Source organism: Strigops habroptila, chromosome 1 (assembly GCF_004027225.2).
Source record: "Strigops habroptila isolate Jane chromosome 1, bStrHab1.2.pri, whole genome shotgun sequence".
In the NCBI taxonomy this organism is placed as follows: Eukaryota; Metazoa; Chordata; class Aves; order Psittaciformes; family Psittacidae; genus Strigops; species Strigops habroptila.
In genome coordinates, this window is record NC_044277.2 from 150,608,610 (window position 1) to 150,627,147 (window position 18,538).

Sequence of the window (18,538 nt, forward strand, 5' to 3'; positions counted from 1 at the left end):
AATGAGTTTTGGTAACCTCTCCAGGTTCATGGCCAAAGGACAGAGGAATCCCAAGCTACCCATTCGACAAGAAGCACAATGTTCAGCATGGGCTGACAGTTCATCAGACATAATCCTAATCCTTCTTTGTGCTCTATTGCATTTCAGCATATCAATATAAAAGTGTTCAGATTTCACTTTTCCTTTTAAAATTCTTCAAATAGTACTGGGTTATGTGGGCTTGGGAAAGGGGGGGGAGAGTGAGCTGGGAGGGGGAGGCAGCAAAAAGAATCAGAGAAAAGGAAAAGAAACGCAAACCAGGACATACACCCTTAGAAGAGAAATACCAAACCCTGCAAATCACAATAAAAACAAATTGTTTTTGGCACCCAAACACTTGGAGATTGCAAAACCAAAAGAAAAGGAGGTGACCACTATGGAATGGCTTTAACACGTGTTCGTACACACCTGCAGGGGGTGCGAACAAGGAAGGATGAGAGAAATTAATCCTGTTGTTTTCCTCTTTGCAAAATACAAATGTAAAAATTCATAACACAATTTTACGCTCATAAAAGCGTAGACTAACAATCTAGTTTGCAATGCCATGTTTCTGACTTTGGTTAATAGTTTTCATAGTGAATCAGCACTTGATACCTGAAAGGCTACCATCACTCCTCCAGGTGGCAGGCTTGTATTCTCTTTTAAACAGATAAAAGTTCTTTTTGTCTTTTTTTTTCCTTTTATTTTTGTTCTTTTTTTTGTTTGTTTGTTCTGTTTTTCCTTAAAATGTGTTCGTATTTTCATAATATACAGAAAAAAAGTAAGCAGTTATTTGGTTTACTTTAAGTCCATTTAAAAAAACTGGCTTTTTTTTTTTTTTTAGGAGGGGGGAGAACTAATTCTACGACACACACACACGCTGGGTGCTGTGTATTTTTTCCTTTTGTTTCTTAAATAGGAAACCCCACGGACATTTATAAACTGTTCTGTCCTTCTTGTAGTTTTCTCAGTCTTTTACTTACAAGGGTGATGAACAGGTATTTTCACAGAGTTCAAATGGTTACGTTTCTGTTGGTGCAGGGGTTTTGTTTTGTGTGTGGTTTGGTTTAGTTTTGTTTTTAGGAGTTTTCTTCCAGAGAGTCTGTTAAAGGCTCCATAGGAACTGCCGTCGCGGGCTCGTGTTGTTTCAAACGTTTAATTGTGTTCTTCAGTGCTTGCCTCTTATTGCAGAACCAAACTCTAACTACTTCCCGGTCATAGTTCAGTTTCTCTGCAATCTCTGTCATTTCTTGCCCAGAGGGGTGCGTGTTCTTCTCAAAGTGGGCATTCAAGATTTCAAGGGCTTGTGGCGTGAATGAGGTGCGCCTCTTGCGCTTTTTGGATGGTTCGCTTCCAATAAACTCGGTAAGGTTCTGCATACCTGCTCGATGGCGGGCCTCAGCCTCAGCCATCCACCGCTCAAGCACCGGCTTTATCTTCTGGGCACTTTTAGGGGTGATGTCCAGCTTTTCAAACCTGGCAGGATACAAAAGGCCAGGGTTCAGTTTGGCTGTCAGACTGCTAGCTATAGTGTTCTCTTGGGCTTCCTGTGGTAGGAAAAAGTGGCTTCTCAGGATGGTGTGTCTGAGGGAAAATTGAGAAAGAAGAGTCTTACACTGATGCTCTGCCAGGGTGGGACTTCCTGCCTGCCTGACTAATTGACTGGCAGAGGTAATTTACAATGGATTACGAACACTAGCAGATAGGTATATCTATAAATATATATATAGAGAGAGCTAGATAGTTAAGCTAACACAAAACGAGCACTACAACACAATTTTAAGTATACTGAATAATACAGGTTATTAGTCGCATTTTCGTATTTCTATGATCTCCCAAACCCTTAATGCTAAGTCTAATTACAGGAAATGACATCAAAGGCAATTGCTCTTTCTCATCTTGTCTTTGTGATTAATCCTTTTGTTTCCCCTCCCATCCCACATTGTCCAAACGCCACAGCTTTAATAATACAAACCAATGGCAGTTACTAGCCTCTCAATATCAGGTTTCCTTTCCTTTCATTTTTCAGCAATTTTCACTGTTTGCAAGTTAACACTATATCCCTTTTCTGGGTCGGAAAAAGATTCCCATAGCTACGGCAGTGTTCAGCTGAAACAGCTGGACGCTTTGCAATTATCTTGACTGCCCCCACAATGTGCAAAGACAGACTCATGTTTTCCAGATGAAACCCAGCATAATAGTCTACTAATATGCTGTGGCACCAAGCTGGGTTTATTGTGGGATTTCTGCAAACTGTACCAGAATGATATCATTTCCTGTAAATGAGGTCTCCTATATATCATTTTGCCATCAAAAAGTCCTTTGCCAAACCAGATTTTACAAGTATTATAAAACATCTGGAAAAGCAGCCGCACAAAGCTTTAATCCTTTCAAAAACAAGCAGAAGAGCCGAGTTCACATTTCAAGTCTTATAAGTACTTGTTTCTTTCATTTACCGAGTTCATCCTCTCTTGCTACGCATTAAAATAGTCTTAACCCAAGTCCTCTGATGCCGCCCATCCGTATCTCCCCACTTTGCCTATGTCCACCCCGCACATTGTGGTATTTAATGTTGTGGAAGGACAACAGCTACTGCGCGGTGCTGCTGCACTCTCCAGCCCACCCAGTGCTGAAGCATGGCTGCTGCTTAATTACAACGTGCTCTGGAGATGAGAACAACCAAATCAATGCCTTTGTGCAAAGCAACCCAGTGACTGGAGTTGGAAGTTTCTACTGTCTCTAGTTAGCACATGGCGGCTACAGAAAATACTCCAGCAAGAAACAAAGCATTTCTTACAAACAAAGAGTAAGATAAGGAATACTTTCAGATAATAACACTCCAAAGAATTTGTATCTGCTGCCTGGGATCCTAGTGTGGTATTGACTGTAAGGTGTCCTTCTTTCGTGTCCATGATATTTCAGACTGAAGTGTATGTTTTAGAACACATGGTCTCAAGTTAAGAAAATGCTGTTATTTGCATGCAGAACACATCAGCAAGGTGGTATATTGCTGATATGACCTGCACAGGCCACCAGGAGACTCTGTTTCTGTCTCTGACTTGGCCATTCCACTTGCTTACCTTACTGCCCCTTCCATTACCCTGGAGTTCATACTGAAACTCCGTGGTTACCCCTAAAAGTTAAACCTACTATTTCTGAAGAACAGCATACTGCCACTGAAGCAGCTTGTCTTGGTGCTTCACAAGTCATAACTTGTTACTACACCCCAAAGTGAGATCCATTTTTTGGCAATCAAAGGAAAGAAAACAACCCTATAACCTTGCAAGTATTTGAGACCAGCTTCTGCACCCAGTCCTCGTGTTCTGAGCAAATTTGCTCCTCTAGGAGCCCTCTGTAAAAGGTCTCCACATTCTGGGCTTTTGTTAGTCATGTTTGTACTCCAACTTCATCTTTTTGGGGGGTTTCATGATAATCGGTTAGTGGGGAACCCCTTCTCTTAGTAAAATTCAAACCCTCCCCAGTGGCTTTCTCATGTGAGGTAGCTGGAGGCAATGAGAAGACAGTAAACTAGACAAAAGCAGAGGAAACTGCAATTTATCACTTTAAAGTATCGCATGTTAAAGAGCAACTTAAGGCTACAACAAATTGGCAATTGCTACAAACTCCACCCATTTTAGGTGTTCTTCACCAGCTGACCACAGGGAAGGAAAAAAATTAATCCTTAGCAACAGGGAGCAACAGCATTCGTATCATTGGCATTGCTTGTTAGTGTTGATACTGCAGTACATGTTGTTTGGTATAACGATATACAAGTCCTGAAACAAATTTCCCAGCAGTAGTATCCTTGTATAGACTGAATAAAGGTTATTTTCTACAGGGAGGTATCTTATAAGAAAAAACAGTAGGGGAGACCATAGAAGTGAGAGGATCCTATGGAGCTTTTTGTATTTAACAACAATCAATGGGTTTTATGGAAAATCATTGAGCAAAATGTGAGCTGCAAGCTCACTACCCCATACTGATGTTATTTATAACCTTAGTCTTAAACTGCAGGAAAAGTACACTTCCGTTCTATGGGGAATACATTAAAAGTATAAAGAGCAGATAAAAAGACAGAGCATTTCATGGATCACCAAGAACAAAATCCACTTAAATGAGCTTAGAGCTGGTTTCTTGGCTTTCACTGATGGAGAAGGACTATAAGGCATTGCCCAAGAGGAAAAAGCTGTTACCTAAGTGTGTTTGTTACCTCATGCATAAACATGGGATTACTGTAATACACATACATGCATATATGGTGTTTGCTTCTAACTACCTCTGTCAAGACTGTGTTATCATTTCTTATGATTAGGGCAGATTTCTCCTCCTGCTTTGCATATATGAGTCGTCTGTTTTTTAGTAAACATTTGGGTGATAAAAGATGAATAGCTGCTAGTTTGCAAGATAGCAGGAAGGATATTTTTTTCCCTTCTGTGTTGCCTAGGTAAATCATCATTAACATCCTATATGTGACGTGCTAACCACAGTAATACAGGTTTTAACTTAGCAGGGATGCAGCCATGAAATATTTGTTCACTAACCCTATCTGTAGAAAATGGCACAGTATGAAGAGGGTCAGCTGGTGCTTATCCAGCATCAGCAGGGTCTCCAGCTTGTCTACTGAATTAAATCTCAATGCCAGGAACATTGTTTCTCGCTTGTTTAAAAAAGAAGGAAAAAAAACCACAACCAACTAAAGTTACTTGAGGGGTACACAACAAGAACATTTTATCTGCCAGTTACCAACATCATTGGCTAGTATAAGTCCCAGATCAAATAATACATTCTAAAGACATGAGACTCAAACACAGGCATGCTCTTTGCAATAAACTGAATAATTATTAAGAACAAAGAAGGGAGAGGAGAGTTTAGGATGTAACTTGTTACCTGCAGATGGCAGACTGGCTATAGGCTGGGCCTTCTGTGGCGCTTAGGGCTTGGCCAACTTGAGTCTGCGTCAGGCCAAGGGACAGGCGCCGGATTTTAAAAGCTTTGGCAAACTCTCGGATTTCTTCCAGATTCACCCCATCCACCTCTCCCGTGGCTGTCTGAGGATCTGTTGGAATATTTGTTTAACCATGTCAGTCCTTCACATCATGTAAGAGCTGGCTGGGTTTACACCAGCTTCCATCGTCAAGACGTTAATCTCTTTTCTTCTTAATATTTATCCTTTCTCTTCTTCCCCAAACAGAAAGAGCCTTGCCTTGTTAGGTTATGAGGCACGTTCAGATTGCTAAAATGCTAACGAGTTCAGTGTCTCCAGGTACTTTGTTGCTGAACTCCTGAAAATAGCCATCTCGCCTCAATGAGGGGGTGCCTGCGCTCCTCACTGCCATTTGTGCCTTGCAAAACCTTCCCCAGCTTGACGTGTCGTGTTCCCTGTTTCCCCTTCTTATCACATACAGAAGGAAGGCTGGTGTTAATGTATGTATTTGCAGTCTGTGGGGAGGGCTAAATACACGCACAAACTGCTTGGGTTTTTAATTTGCAAGCAAGACTTTCTGCTTTATCTACAAATAATGCCAACTAATGAGATTCACAAACCTTCCTTCCCTTTTCCACAATACCCAGCCCAAACTGCCAGCCAAGCGTTCAAAATAACCCAGCAAATGAACAAGCCCAAACAAAAAGATGCCTTTAAAAACTCCTTAATTTAAAAATAATCTTTTAAAATGTGCCCTTCCGAGAAGCAGCCTTTCAAGCTTTTCATTCTGCCTCCCATCAGGTTGATAATCAAGGAGCAGCAACATCAGCCATTAGGTTTTGGATGGTAATGCTGCACAGTTTTTTACTTTTACATTAGCCCCTCCGAAGATAATGCTTATGATGCTGTGAGAATAAATCTGTCCTTCCTCTCCATAGCAGTTTACTGACACAGAAGCCTTTGTCCCTGAAAGGGCACATAATAAAGCGTGTCTACCACAGGAAAGCTCCTTTGGTGCTGGATAACTCGGTCAATTTAGGACTTATCAAGGGAAATGACACAACAGCTGGAGAATGGAACTTTTTCCCCCCACCAACCTACTGATCCCTGGCTAAATGAAAGCACTTGCCAAGTCGGAGCCAGCATGGGACTGGGATGGTGGAAGATTTCAAAGTGTTGTGCAATCCTGCGTGTAGTGAAGCCATTCTCCCAGTGAGACATCTCTATTGTTCTTCACCTCATTCCTTAGACTTCTGAGGTGAAGAGTTTGCAGCACAATAACCCATCAATTTCTGTAAATGCAAGCAGTTGTCCAAGGACAGTGCTAGACTACATTACTATGCTGAACCCTATATGAGAGTGGCTCCTGCTAGTACTGCTATAGCTAAGGGCTTATCAGCATTACAGTAACAAAGCTTTTATTCTCAGGGGTTTATAAACCTGATGTAAAATTCCCTTATAATGGAAATGTCCTCTGAAAAATCTTTTAGTCCAATAATAGAGAGAGGGAAGAGGTTTTTCTGCTATATAAATTTAAGCCTATATCTATTCGGAGCTTGAGTGTAAGAAGCACACACAGCAATAGTATTTTAAAAATACTCATGTATGCAACCAGGGACCACATGAACTATTCATACAGGTAAACACACACGTAGGCTCAACCTAGTCTTGACAATGCTCCACACTCAGAATCATCCCTCCTATTGTCAGTGCTGTGCTTGAGCTCACCTGTGCACCACACATGCATGCACTCATTCAGTGCAAAGCCAGGGTGCATATGATTTGCTTTTAAGTAGTCAGTGCTGTGACAGGGGACACTCAGGTTTGTAAAGTAATTGCCTTTAAGAGGTGTGAAATTTTCCTGCTTACCACATACACAGTCTACCTAGCATCCCAGTTCTGATTTTCAGAGACACGGAATAGAGCTGAGTATCTGCTGAGAAAGGGGCTTCATTCTTACATAGCATCTTTGGGAAGAGGAATGTACTTACAGAGGTGGACTGAAACACTAAAGCCTTTTACCCCTGAACTCTAGGGAAAAGAACATTTGTATCAAATCAGACCCACTTCTACTTCAGATGTGATTCAAAGCCCTTTGAAATCCATAGAAGTAGTCCCTTGATTTCTGTCAGCTCCATAACACTCAAATAGTACTATGAAGACCACCACCATCATGTAACAGCACCGGCCTGTTTTGCTCTTGCCTTATAAAATGCCATCAGTACATAATCTTGGACTCTGTGGACTAATACATTCACACACATAAGCATATATAAATATATAATGGACTTTGTTTTAATAAGTTCTGAGCTCTTAGAACAGTGAAGAGTATAGTGCACTTCACATTTTAGGAAGAGTAGCTTATTGAAGACTAAATAAACTGGTGCTTTTTAAATTAACTGGATATCCTAGGGAACGCAGCACAGTGCCAACAGGAAAATACCACATTGAGTGGTAGGGATCTACAATAAGGACATTTAAAGGCTCCCAGTGTACATTACGGCTCTTGTGTCAATGAAACTACTGGGTGCTGGAGAAAGTTGTCTGAGATCATTTTAGGGCATAAGTGTACATATCTCCTAACAAAAAGGAAGCAGCTAAAATTCCCCCAGATGTCCTGGTGGATGGTGAAGGTGGATGAGCAGAGTGGAAGAAATAAAATCCACAGGCTCTCCTTCTGCACTGAAACTCTCTTTTTCCTACTGAAGGGAATACTACCACTGCTTTTGAATTCCCCTGAAAAATCCCATATGAGTTTGTTGGTGAGTGCAAATATGGTGTGATTTTAATAGTTAGGGGAAAGAGCTGCTACAGAGAAATCAGTGCACCCTGAAGGGGAAAGCAAATTTCTCTTGCACAGAGTTCTACCATGGGAGGGATTACAGAGGATGATTTCCCCAGTCAAACCGGAGGAGAAATAGTTGGTAGAGGAAGTCCAATGGGAAGTAAATTGGATAAAAAAAGGCAGGACAAAACACTGTTAATGGAAAATGGACTGGAGCTCAGGGGAAAGGATGAAGAATAATTTGTTTGTGGAAGGCATTTTAATTTTATAGTAACAGATGACAGTAAAATGAATTTGGAAGGAAGAAAGGAACTTCATGGAGACACAAATGTGAGAGCACGAGGGGAAAACAGTGATTTCCACAAAGAGAACATCCAGTAGAAATGTTAAAGAAATGAGTAGAGGGATGCATCTGAAAGGAGGAAAATGAAATAGAAAAAAGGAGGAATAATGATGTAGAACTGAATGAAGAGAAAACAAGACAAAAGAGAACAGAGATAGGATGAGACAATATGAAGAAATCATACAGAAGGGACAGGAAGAGGAGAGATGAATCTTGCAGTCCATGCTTAGGCAGAGCTGCTTTTTAAATGTCCTTTCTTTGGAAACAACCATAAATTTTTGTCTTTAAAATAACTAGCACTTGTTGCTGGTGAGGGATGAAGGGGTGAGGATGAGATAAAAGGAAGAAGCTATAAAGAATACAGCAATCTGGAGGGGAGCAGGGGGGGAGGTCAGGAAATAAAGAATAAGGGAAATTTAAAAAAAGGAAGGAAATGCACCTTTTTAAAATAAGGAAACATGTTAAAGAAAAATGTAAAATCATAAACACAATATGACTCAAATGAGAATAGGAACACTAAAGTTATTTAAGCCCAGTTTGATCCCCTTGTTATTGTACTTTAGTAACTTCCCTAATGTTGGGCGGCCTTTGTAAAGAGAGTTACTCTCTTTAGAGTAAGTGTGCAGCACCTTGCACCAGATAATTATCTACTGAAGTTACTATGTTGCTCTAAGCAATTCCATTCACAGAATAAGGTAGCTGAATATGCCTGGTTTTACATAAACTTCATTATATCTAGCAAAAAATTCTGGAATATGGCAAATCTCTACCAAGGTGCTTGACTCCAGGGCTTCATCTGGAGGACTGGACTGCAGCTTTGGAGCAAATGAGGAAAAGGAAACAACACTATTCCTGCCTCAGGAGGGGACAAGCAATCAAAGAGATGTTCAGGAAGCCACAAGTTGTTTCTTGCTGCCCTCATGCCTGTGGGTTTCTTACCGAAGTACTGACCCATTGCAGGCTTCATCCCACTAAAAGACTTTGAATGGACTTTGGCAGGCACTAGATTGCAATCATAGACCTGTTAGACAAAGCTCTGCTGGCGCGTGTGTGGGAGATGGGACACTCAGAAGGCTTTGTTCAGTTATGAGCCATAGGCTTGAAAAAGTGGTGCTCCTGCTCCTCAGGGATCTACACCCATGGGCTGAGTGGATTCTGCAAAGGAGCAAAACAGGGATAACTTTCTGTGTATTTATTTCCCTGTGAGCAGGCACAGTTGTATGCAAATGGGTTTTTAGTCACTTGAAACCATTTTCAAATTAGTTATGATCAATTAAGACTATTTGTCTAAGAATATGGTGTTACCAACGACAGCGAAAAGCTGCAGGGGATCCTGTCTGCCTATTCATGGTTCATTACACAGGTGGTTTGATCCTTTCCTGCTGAAGTGACCATATTCTATTCTTTCTTATAGGCTCTTTGGAATGCTCTTAAGATCTGGGTCCTAGTGGGTTAATTCCCAAACGCAACACCTTCCTCAGTCTGACTGCATGGAAAGTATTTTCTTTACTCTTGAGTTCCCCACTTGGTTTAATTGAGCTTCTTCTTTGAGCAAGGCAGAAGTACCCAAATAATCTTCTCTGTGCCATTCATTATCTCAGGTAGGACACTACCTATGGCTAAGTTTGCCTGGCACTTGCCATTATAAGACAAATTTTGGGTCAGTTACTTCTGAGAATAAGGCTAATAAAACATGTTGTTCTGCCAGGTTAAAGAAATTGTAAGAACGTCTTTAAGAAGTTTCAGTTTCCTTACAACTTGATGCACTGCCTTGATAGGTATCAGGGAGATATCTGTTATGTACTGGGTCTTCTTGGCATCCCAAGTAAAAATCTGTCTCCAACAAGTCCAAGCACGTGAGCCTCCAAAGGTCTTATCTACTCAGTGAGATTGGCTAGACCTCTGTGTGGAATTTTCTTTAAGATTTTCTCTGTGCTGAGGATGCTTGAGCCTCAGGCTGAAGTAGATGGCAAAGAACCCCCCTCCTATGGTGGTGGCTCTGGCCTGCTTTGCACCAGGGCAGCAGTAAAGACAGAGACTGACTCGCCCCTCTTCTTGGTGATCATTTCCCACACTGTGATGGCTTCCAGGGAGGGTGGGAGTAGTGTCTGCATGATTTGGATGCAGAGGGGGCAAAAATTAACCTTGTGTCTGAAGAAAAAGAAATGCTGGAAGGGTGAAAAAACAGCTGAAGACTACTAAGGAGCAGGGATTTGAGTTTGGAGTGGAGGGAGGGAGGGTCTGACTGTGCAGAGAGTAGTAATCACTGTGGTAGAGGACAGAAAACAGGGAAAAAGAGGGGACATGAGTAATAAATAAGGTAGAGGAGGACAGAAACTACCTAATAAAAAGGCTGGTAAAAAGGACACAGATATGGTCTGGGGACAGAGACTGACTGGGAGGTGGAGGGGAACTGAAATGGGAAGAAGAGTTGAGGAATAATGGACTGCGGAGAAAAGACTGCAGGAGGGACAAAAACACAGAGGCAAAGGGAGTGCTGATTATGTGGAGAACAGTGTGAGGATGTAATGGGACTGGAACAGAAGTGGTGGAAGGATCCAAGCCTGAGAGGAACAAGTAGAATGTCTATGTTCAGTAGTGTATCTTCCCTCTTCCCCTAAATGATACTCCTGAGCCTCGTACTTCCCTGTTCTCAGCCAAATCCATGACCACAGCATGCGTCTTATTCCTTTTAGAGCAGGACCAACAAGATGATAACTGAACCTATTAGCTTTTCTATGCCTTCAACTGACAGAAGATCTCATATTTCCAACTATGAATATAAGCATTATCTCACCATATGACTGACTGACATAACTATTCTGCTTTGTTACATCCTTGAAATTTATCCAAGCAAAAAATGGAGCTTAAAAAAACATTCTTAGAAGTGCACAAATAAACACTCAGAAGCTACAAAATGTTGGAGTGACAGTAGCCCAACACAGTGTAACACAGACTTTGAGCCCTGGATTACCAGCTCTTTTTCCCCAGACTCCTGCCTCATCCAGTGCACAGGATGAATTGTCTTTCATTACAGAGGAACTGATTGATGTATTGCCTTTTTACTTGTTCAGTGTGTGGCCCCAGACCTCTATTAAAGCTCTTCACCAAAGACACTTCTTCTCGAGCTCCTGTTTTTCTAGATCTTAATTTATTTTCTTATGTTTCTACAAGATGAGGGTCTTCCCCTTCTCATTCACAGAGAAGTGGACAGATATTAAGGAAAAAGCATTTTTGGGTACCCAGTCTAGGTCAAGTAGGAAATGGTTTTTTTTTAGCCGGTGTGTTTAAATGGTTCTTTATACAGTTCCACAGTGAAAGTGCACTTAAAATTTTAAGCGTGAGTAGCAGGTTCTTCTGTAAATTAAAGTCCAGAGTCTCAAGCTGGATATTAAGGGAGCGCTTGTGAAAAATCTGTTTTAAGTGACTTGCACTGGAATCACATGGCAGACAGAAAGCTTCAGCTCCTGAGACCTCTACCACTTGAAGCAAGCCCATCCTTCACCCTGCCACAGCTCCCTCCCTCAAATGTTATGCAAACTGGGGAACAGGTTAGTGTATGCGATAGGGAACAAACCCTGGGACAACAGCCCGCCTGTTGCACTAGGAATTCTGATGCACCCCTAGGAAAATTCCATTTTGGAAGAAGGATGAGGAAAGTATCTTGATTGTGTGATTTTAATCCCAGTGTATATCGTTATTATAAAACACATGTTCTAAGAGGAACTGTGTATGGTTGAACAAGCAGCTGTTTTTCTAGCATCTTGTAACTTTTGGTGAATTTATTGTGTAAACTTAAAAGGGCTTCTTCCATGTTACTTTATTGGGTAGTGGATTTATTCACATGGGGAAACTGACTGGAATAACTGCTGTGGGGTAGGGTACCCCTCAATAGTTACTCTAGAATATTATTTTAATAAGAATGTCCACAAAGGAGGCTATTCTGGACCAGCTTTTGAAAAGTAACTTATTCTGCACTCACTATTTTAGTCAATTTTCCCACATAGACAAGGGGTAACCATGTATTTTTAACATGAAGCCTCTTATTTGTCTTCTTCCTACAAGCTTGTCTACATGACAAAATTCACTAGCAGAACAATAGCAGTATATTTATATCACTATAATTACATCTGTATCTATATATTTTATGTACGTACAGCTACCAATGCAGATATTTTTATTCCAGAATAAAAGTATTCACACTGGGAGTTATACCAGCATAATTTTACCACTACAGCTCTGCTAGCAATTTCCCCATGTAAACAATCTCTGAAATAATCTAACCAGGACTTTTTTCACATCTTCCCTTGCATGACAGTTTCTCTAAGCCCTTCATAAGCTTCTATCAGTCTTATATTTTACATTACCAACGTAGCATGAGCTATAGCTTTTGTTTCCTTGAAATATGTACATGGAGTATCTTTGAACAAGGTCATCTAATACACTCAGATTTTTGCAGTGTGCAAAAACTGTTAATGCTTCTTATATATACTTTTAACCTGTTGGGTTTTGCTATGTAAAAATCAAAGTTAATGCTGATAAAGTAATAGCAAGGACTCTAAATTACGTGATCTAGAAGAAAGGGCTGCTCTTATAATGCTAACACTGAAACTCAGTTATTTCATTGCAGAGCCCGTGTCTATCCTCTCCCACGTGTTACAGTTCGTTCTTGTTTAAATTGTTCAAGCTTTTCCTGGCAGGAAATGTCTCTTGCTTTAATTTGTGTAGTTGTAAAATGCTTTGCTACACTAACTGCAAGCAGACAAACAGTAACAAATAAGCAGCCTAACCAAAAGTAGAAGGATCTGGCTGCCCACCACATTCTGAGCACTGTAATTAATTATACTGACCGATTCAAAACCTTCTCATTTCCAAAGAACATTAACTACATTTCAGTTACAAGAATTGCCCTCGCAAGTCAGTGAACAGTTGCTACCATTTTTATGACTGTTTTTAGCATTGATGACAATTTCTCAAGGCATGTTTACCTTAAGCCCCATCCATGACAGCACTTAGCAGTTCCCACTGGTAAGATTAACTCTACTTAGCAATATACAATCTACTATATGAAACAAAAAAAGAAGGAGGGAAAGCAGATCTGGAAACTCAGCAGTGATGAGGACAAACAGAGGGGAGAATTAAGGAGAGCCAGGGAGCAATACTTACTGCTGACTAACTGGCCAACACTCAAAGCTGAAGAGGAGGAGGATGAGGAGGAAGAAGAGGAAGCCTGACGCACTGGGCTTTGAGACATAGATGCTTGACTGTGAGCCAAATGCAGAAGATTGGATTGTGAGGCTGCTTGTCCCACTTGCGTCTGGGAGGGCTGATGGAGCTATATGTTAAAATGTAAAAATAGGTATTTAGAAAATGAAGCAGTAATAGGAAACTTTCAATGCACCATCTCACCCATCTACTTCTGGGGAACAAATCTCACAGGAGCATTAAATACCATGAACTTAGTTCAGGTGACAGCGTTACAGCAGGAGCAGTCTGAGCTCTTGTGAATTTTGGCTCTCCATTTTCACTCTGTTTAACCAGATACTTAATCTAATTAGAAGGTATTTGTTTGAAATGGGTAATAAGAGACCTATGACATTCACAGCAGCATTCTGATTTAATAAACACATGTCCTTACCTGTTTTCTGACTCGTGAAGTCAGACTTTTATTCCCTACATGGATTCTCATACAAATCAGCATTGTTTCAGAGATCCTTTCATACTGCAGGACCAGGACAAGGAAGAGCGGGAATGGGGAAGAGAACATATAGGGGGAAAATCCCTTTCTTTCAAAAGGAATAATTTGTTTTATGACATTAGATCTAACAAATAAACAAACAAACAAAAAAATAATCTTATTTCTCAATTGATAAATTATCCTTGCCTAAAACACACAGTGAGCCCCTTTCACATCAGGACTGTGTCGAGTAAGAAACACCTAAAAAGTCCAGCGGGTAGGATAGATGCAAATGATACACCTTGATACATGATTCTGCCTTTAGAATTTTTTCCTTACAATTTTACAACAGTGTAGTCTTTGGCTGTTCATTAGGGAAAAGGAAAGAACTATTAATCAGCTTTCATGTGGGGCTGAAAACAAGGAACATTCTCTGGTACTGATTGTTACATAAAACTCCCAGCAAATTCAAAGGGCAGTCTCTGCAGAATGGAGGGACACAATGGACATTAAGGTTTTGAATTGGCTTCTAGTAGTACAGTCCAGCCCTTTCAGAGCTTAATGATACAGTGATACAGTCCTGATACACTCAGGTGACTGCTACTTATTATACCTTTATTTTATGTTGATTCTTGATATTGATCAAAAAAAAAAAGGTTGCAAAAATGTACTAAAAGGCTTCACTTTTAAGTGATAGCTGTTATCTGCATTCTTAGAAAGGGGGAAAGATAAAGGCCTATTTGGCCTTGCTTGAAGTCAGTAATTTAAATCTATTTCTTGAATTCTAAGGAGTATGAGTTTTTCTCTTTTGATACTTAACTGAACAAATGACTTCAGAGAAAGAGCTGCATTCATTAGTAATACTCAAATTATATATAATATGCTCCCAGAACACATAGAAATGACTGATACTAAGTAGACAACAAATTGTATGGCACTGTAGATAAAGGTATGTGATCACACTGAAGATGACACTTTTCTGTAGAATACATATGAACAATTTTAATGACATTATTCCTGTTACGGGTCTGTTCAAGAATAGAAAAAATTACAACTCCTTTTTCTGCCTCCCACATGGAATGATATAACACAAAAACAAGCAAGAAACTTCGAGTCACCCTCAAAAAAAAAATATTGACCTGACTGATTTTAGCCTATTCTGACTTCCCTGGGCATCGAGAAACAAAACCATTTTATTATCTCAAGTAGTTTCTTGGGATTAAGCACATTTTCACAAAGAAAACCGGCCCTTTATCAAAGCAGTAATAGCTGAGAAGCTGACTGAAAAGCTTCCAGATTTCAGACTCATGCAAGCACTGGGCATCTTTAAAAAGATTTCACTAAGGGCCGGATTTTATTTATAGAGAGCTCCCAACCCAGAACATCTACTTTGATAATATCTTCTCCTAGGGAAGCAGTCCTCTAGGAGGGCTGGCCTCTGAACACTGCAGAAATGGACTGCCCATCCATTATACCCACATTACTCCAGACAGCAGCTTTCAGAAACAGGCATCTGGACTCTGGGCCTGTTGTGCAAGGGAATCTCTGACAAAAGTGAGAATTTCAGCCTAGTTAAGGGAAGAAAAATACTGTATTTAGATGAGTTAAGTGCTTTTGCACTGTCTGGAACAGTCTTAAAGATGCCAGTGCTTATCTCAGAGAATGGAGGAGCAAACGTAGTAGCTATCTTTAAAAAGAAAGATCTGCAAAATTATAGTCCAGTCAACTAAACTTCAGCCCATGGAAAAGTACTGAAGAAAATAATCAAACAATTTGTAAGAAAACAAGGTAGCAACAGACAACATGGATTGTTAGGAACAAACTGTGTCAAACCAATCTGATCTCCCTCTAAGACAGGGTAATTGGCCTCGCGGACAGGGAAAAAGCAGTAGGTGGTTTGACTTTACAAGTCTCTCGACACTCCCTCGTGTGACATTCTTTATAACCTAGGGAAACATAGTTTAGATGAAATTGCTGCAGAATGAATGAGAAAGTGGTTGGAAAACAAAACCGAGAAGACAGATTTCTATCCTTGGAAACAGAAGTGCTTCACAGAACTCCGTCCTTGTTGTGCACTACTCAGTGTTTTCTTAATGACCTGGATGATGGAGAATATGCTTAATAAATTTACATGTTGATGACATGCTGAGAGGGACTTTTTGTAGGTTGGATACAGGATTAGGATTCAAAATGATGCTGTCAGTTTGAACACGCCACCAACAATCCTGGGGTTGCAAAAGCAAAGAAAAGGCAACTCCCATACCAAGCTGCATGAGCAGGAGTGACATCTGCAGTGCTTGTGAAGGATCTTCTATTCTATTAAGCACTGGAAATACTTCTTGGTGGGGGGTGCACCATGTCCAAAGCTAGATGCCACACTTCAGGAAAAGTCTGGATCAACTGGAAGAGGATAATTAGAGTGGCTGAAGGCCTGGGAGTTATCTGAGGCTTACAAAGACACCTGGAATGAACTGGTCGTGTTTAATCTAAAGAAGGGAAGACTAAGTGGGATATGATGCCTGCCTCAAATACAAGCAGAGCTAATGAAAACAGGAGAGAATGAGTCTGTCATACCTATCATGGTGGAGTGAATGAGGTGCAATAATCCAGAAGATTCAAATTAGATGCTGGGAAAAGCTGCCTAACGTGCCAGTGAAGCACTGGCATAAATTGCTGGGGGAACCTGTGGAGCTCCTAAGAGAGTGCTTAACAGCAAGTTAGACAAATACTGGAATAGCTACTGTGCCTAAGAACAACAGAGTGGACTGGATAATCTCCTGAACCTTACCCTTTCAGCCTTAATTTTTCATGATTCTATCCTATTTGCCATCAGTATTTCTCAGGGACAAATACATGACCATGTAAGAGACATAAAGCAAATCCAATATTTTCCAGCCACGCTACACCTATAGTCCCTAAACAGTTCAACTGCTGAGCATGTGCACAGGAACTCTGAAGCTTCCAGGAAGCACCAGAATGAGAGGGCATTCTGCAATCTCCAGTTGCGCATGCAAAGTGTGTACACAGCCACCACCACCGCTACATGGCGCATGCACAGTATGCTGGTTAAGTCTAGGAAATGTTTGATTCTCTGCACATGCATTGCACAATGCATTTGCAAATACATTTTTTAAATAGCTGGGATACCCAGAAGCTTGGCAGTTTTCTTGTCAGAAATCTTTGGACAAATAGGGATATGGCTAGTGATGTCTGAATGCACACTGACCTCAGGTGCGATAGCCATATATAAGGGATATTTACAGATTGTTGGTTTCTACCTCACTGCTTGTGAGGGAAAAGGGAGCAAATGGGGTTGGAAAGGCTGAAGTCACCTTAAGGCCTGACCAGGGACTGAGGGAGGATTTAATCTTCAACTCCCTGCATAATTTCCAGCACACCCCCTGTTTTACAGACATGACGGTTAAGCTGTAAATGTCCTGCTTAAAGAACAATGATAGTTATCTATGCCATAAAATTGCATTAAAATACTCTCTCTCTTTTCATCCACTATAATTTCCACTCCAGAAATAGCCTTAAGGAGAGGCGATGATTAGATTATGAATTAGATTCTGGATGACAGAATCAATTGGAACTTGCAATAGCTGACTTTCCCCGATTTTGGACACGTACATATGATATGAATTATATTTATGACTGTGGTGCATTTTCCATCCAAAGACAGAAGGAGGCACAGAATTTACAGAAGCAGTTGATGTAAGTGCCATTCTGTGTAGGTGGATATAGTAGACACGCCGAGAATGATGACTGTATGCAACACTGATCAGTATCTGGCAGGAATACATGTATGCACACTCCAGCTAGAGAAATAAGATGAATATGAGAAGCATAAAGTGTAGTATAATATTTTATAGGAATAAGCTGAAAAATGCAAAGGGCCTGATTCTTATTTCTTTTATATCAGTTTTACATGCTGCTGTCACCAGTGAATGTAATAGCGATTGATAATTGCAGAGGCAAGGCATGAATTAGGTCTGTAAGACTAAATTTTGTTCTTAAGCTATGTATGTAGGATATTCCTACACCTGGGATGGTTGACTAGAGTCCTGTATTAAGGTTGTCTTAAGAGACGAGGGATGTTGTTCCCTGCATCCAGAAAATTACATGATAGTGATAAAATAACAAGGTATTTTGCATAAGATAAGGGAAGAGAAAGAAACTAAGTGGAAATAAAGAACAAACTTTTGAGAGAATATTGCCCTGTATCATAACAGAACTGCTACTGGTTTTACAGAGAGTCTGGACAAACAGCAAAGGCAAAATATGGCCCTAATGGAAGGGAGAAGAAAATAATGGTTTTAAATTGCAGTAAGGGAGGTTAGGGTCAGGCATCAGGAAGACATTTCTAATGCTAAGGAGAGCGGCCTAGGTTGCCTAGGGATGTCAGGGAACCTCCATCACTGAAGGTTTTTAAGAACAGGTTAGACAAACATCTGTCAAGAATGATACAGGGACAGTTGATCCTGCCTAGGGGGAGGGGATGGACTGCATGACCTCTTCAGGTCCTTTCCAGTCCTATTTTTCTATGATTCAGTGAAAAGGGAATCTCAGAGACGAGGAAACACAACAAATTAAAGAAGACAGAGGTGAAAAAGACAAGTGTAACAAAAAGGACAGAAAAGATGAAACTAAGAGGAGTGCTACAAAGAACAAGATATATGTTTTTAAACAATCCCCTTTATGACAAAAATAAAGATTCTCAATTTTTTTCTGATGTCACCTAGTTCTTCCTGGGAAATATGGACATTAGCTCCAGTAAAGACTAAAGTCCGT

At 40.5% G+C, this 18,538-nt stretch overlaps 1 protein-coding gene across 1 annotated transcript in view; it reads right to left on the minus strand.

Moving 5' to 3' along the window:
• Window positions 1–1,001: 1,001 nt before the first annotated feature.
• Window positions 1,002–18,538, minus strand: part of POU6F2 (POU class 6 homeobox 2) — a 302,801-nt gene continuing 285,264 nt past the window's right edge. Inside the window, exons 8-10 of the mRNA XM_030487466.1 lie at window positions 13,237–13,405; window positions 4,906–5,074; window positions 1,002–1,602 (exon numbers count right to left, since the gene is read on the minus strand). Of these exons, the coding sequence (XP_030343326.1) occupies window positions 1,098–1,602; window positions 4,906–5,074; window positions 13,237–13,405 (843 nt within the window). The 3' untranslated portion in view covers window positions 1,002–1,097. The remainder of the gene's footprint in view (window positions 1,603–4,905; window positions 5,075–13,236; window positions 13,406–18,538) is intronic.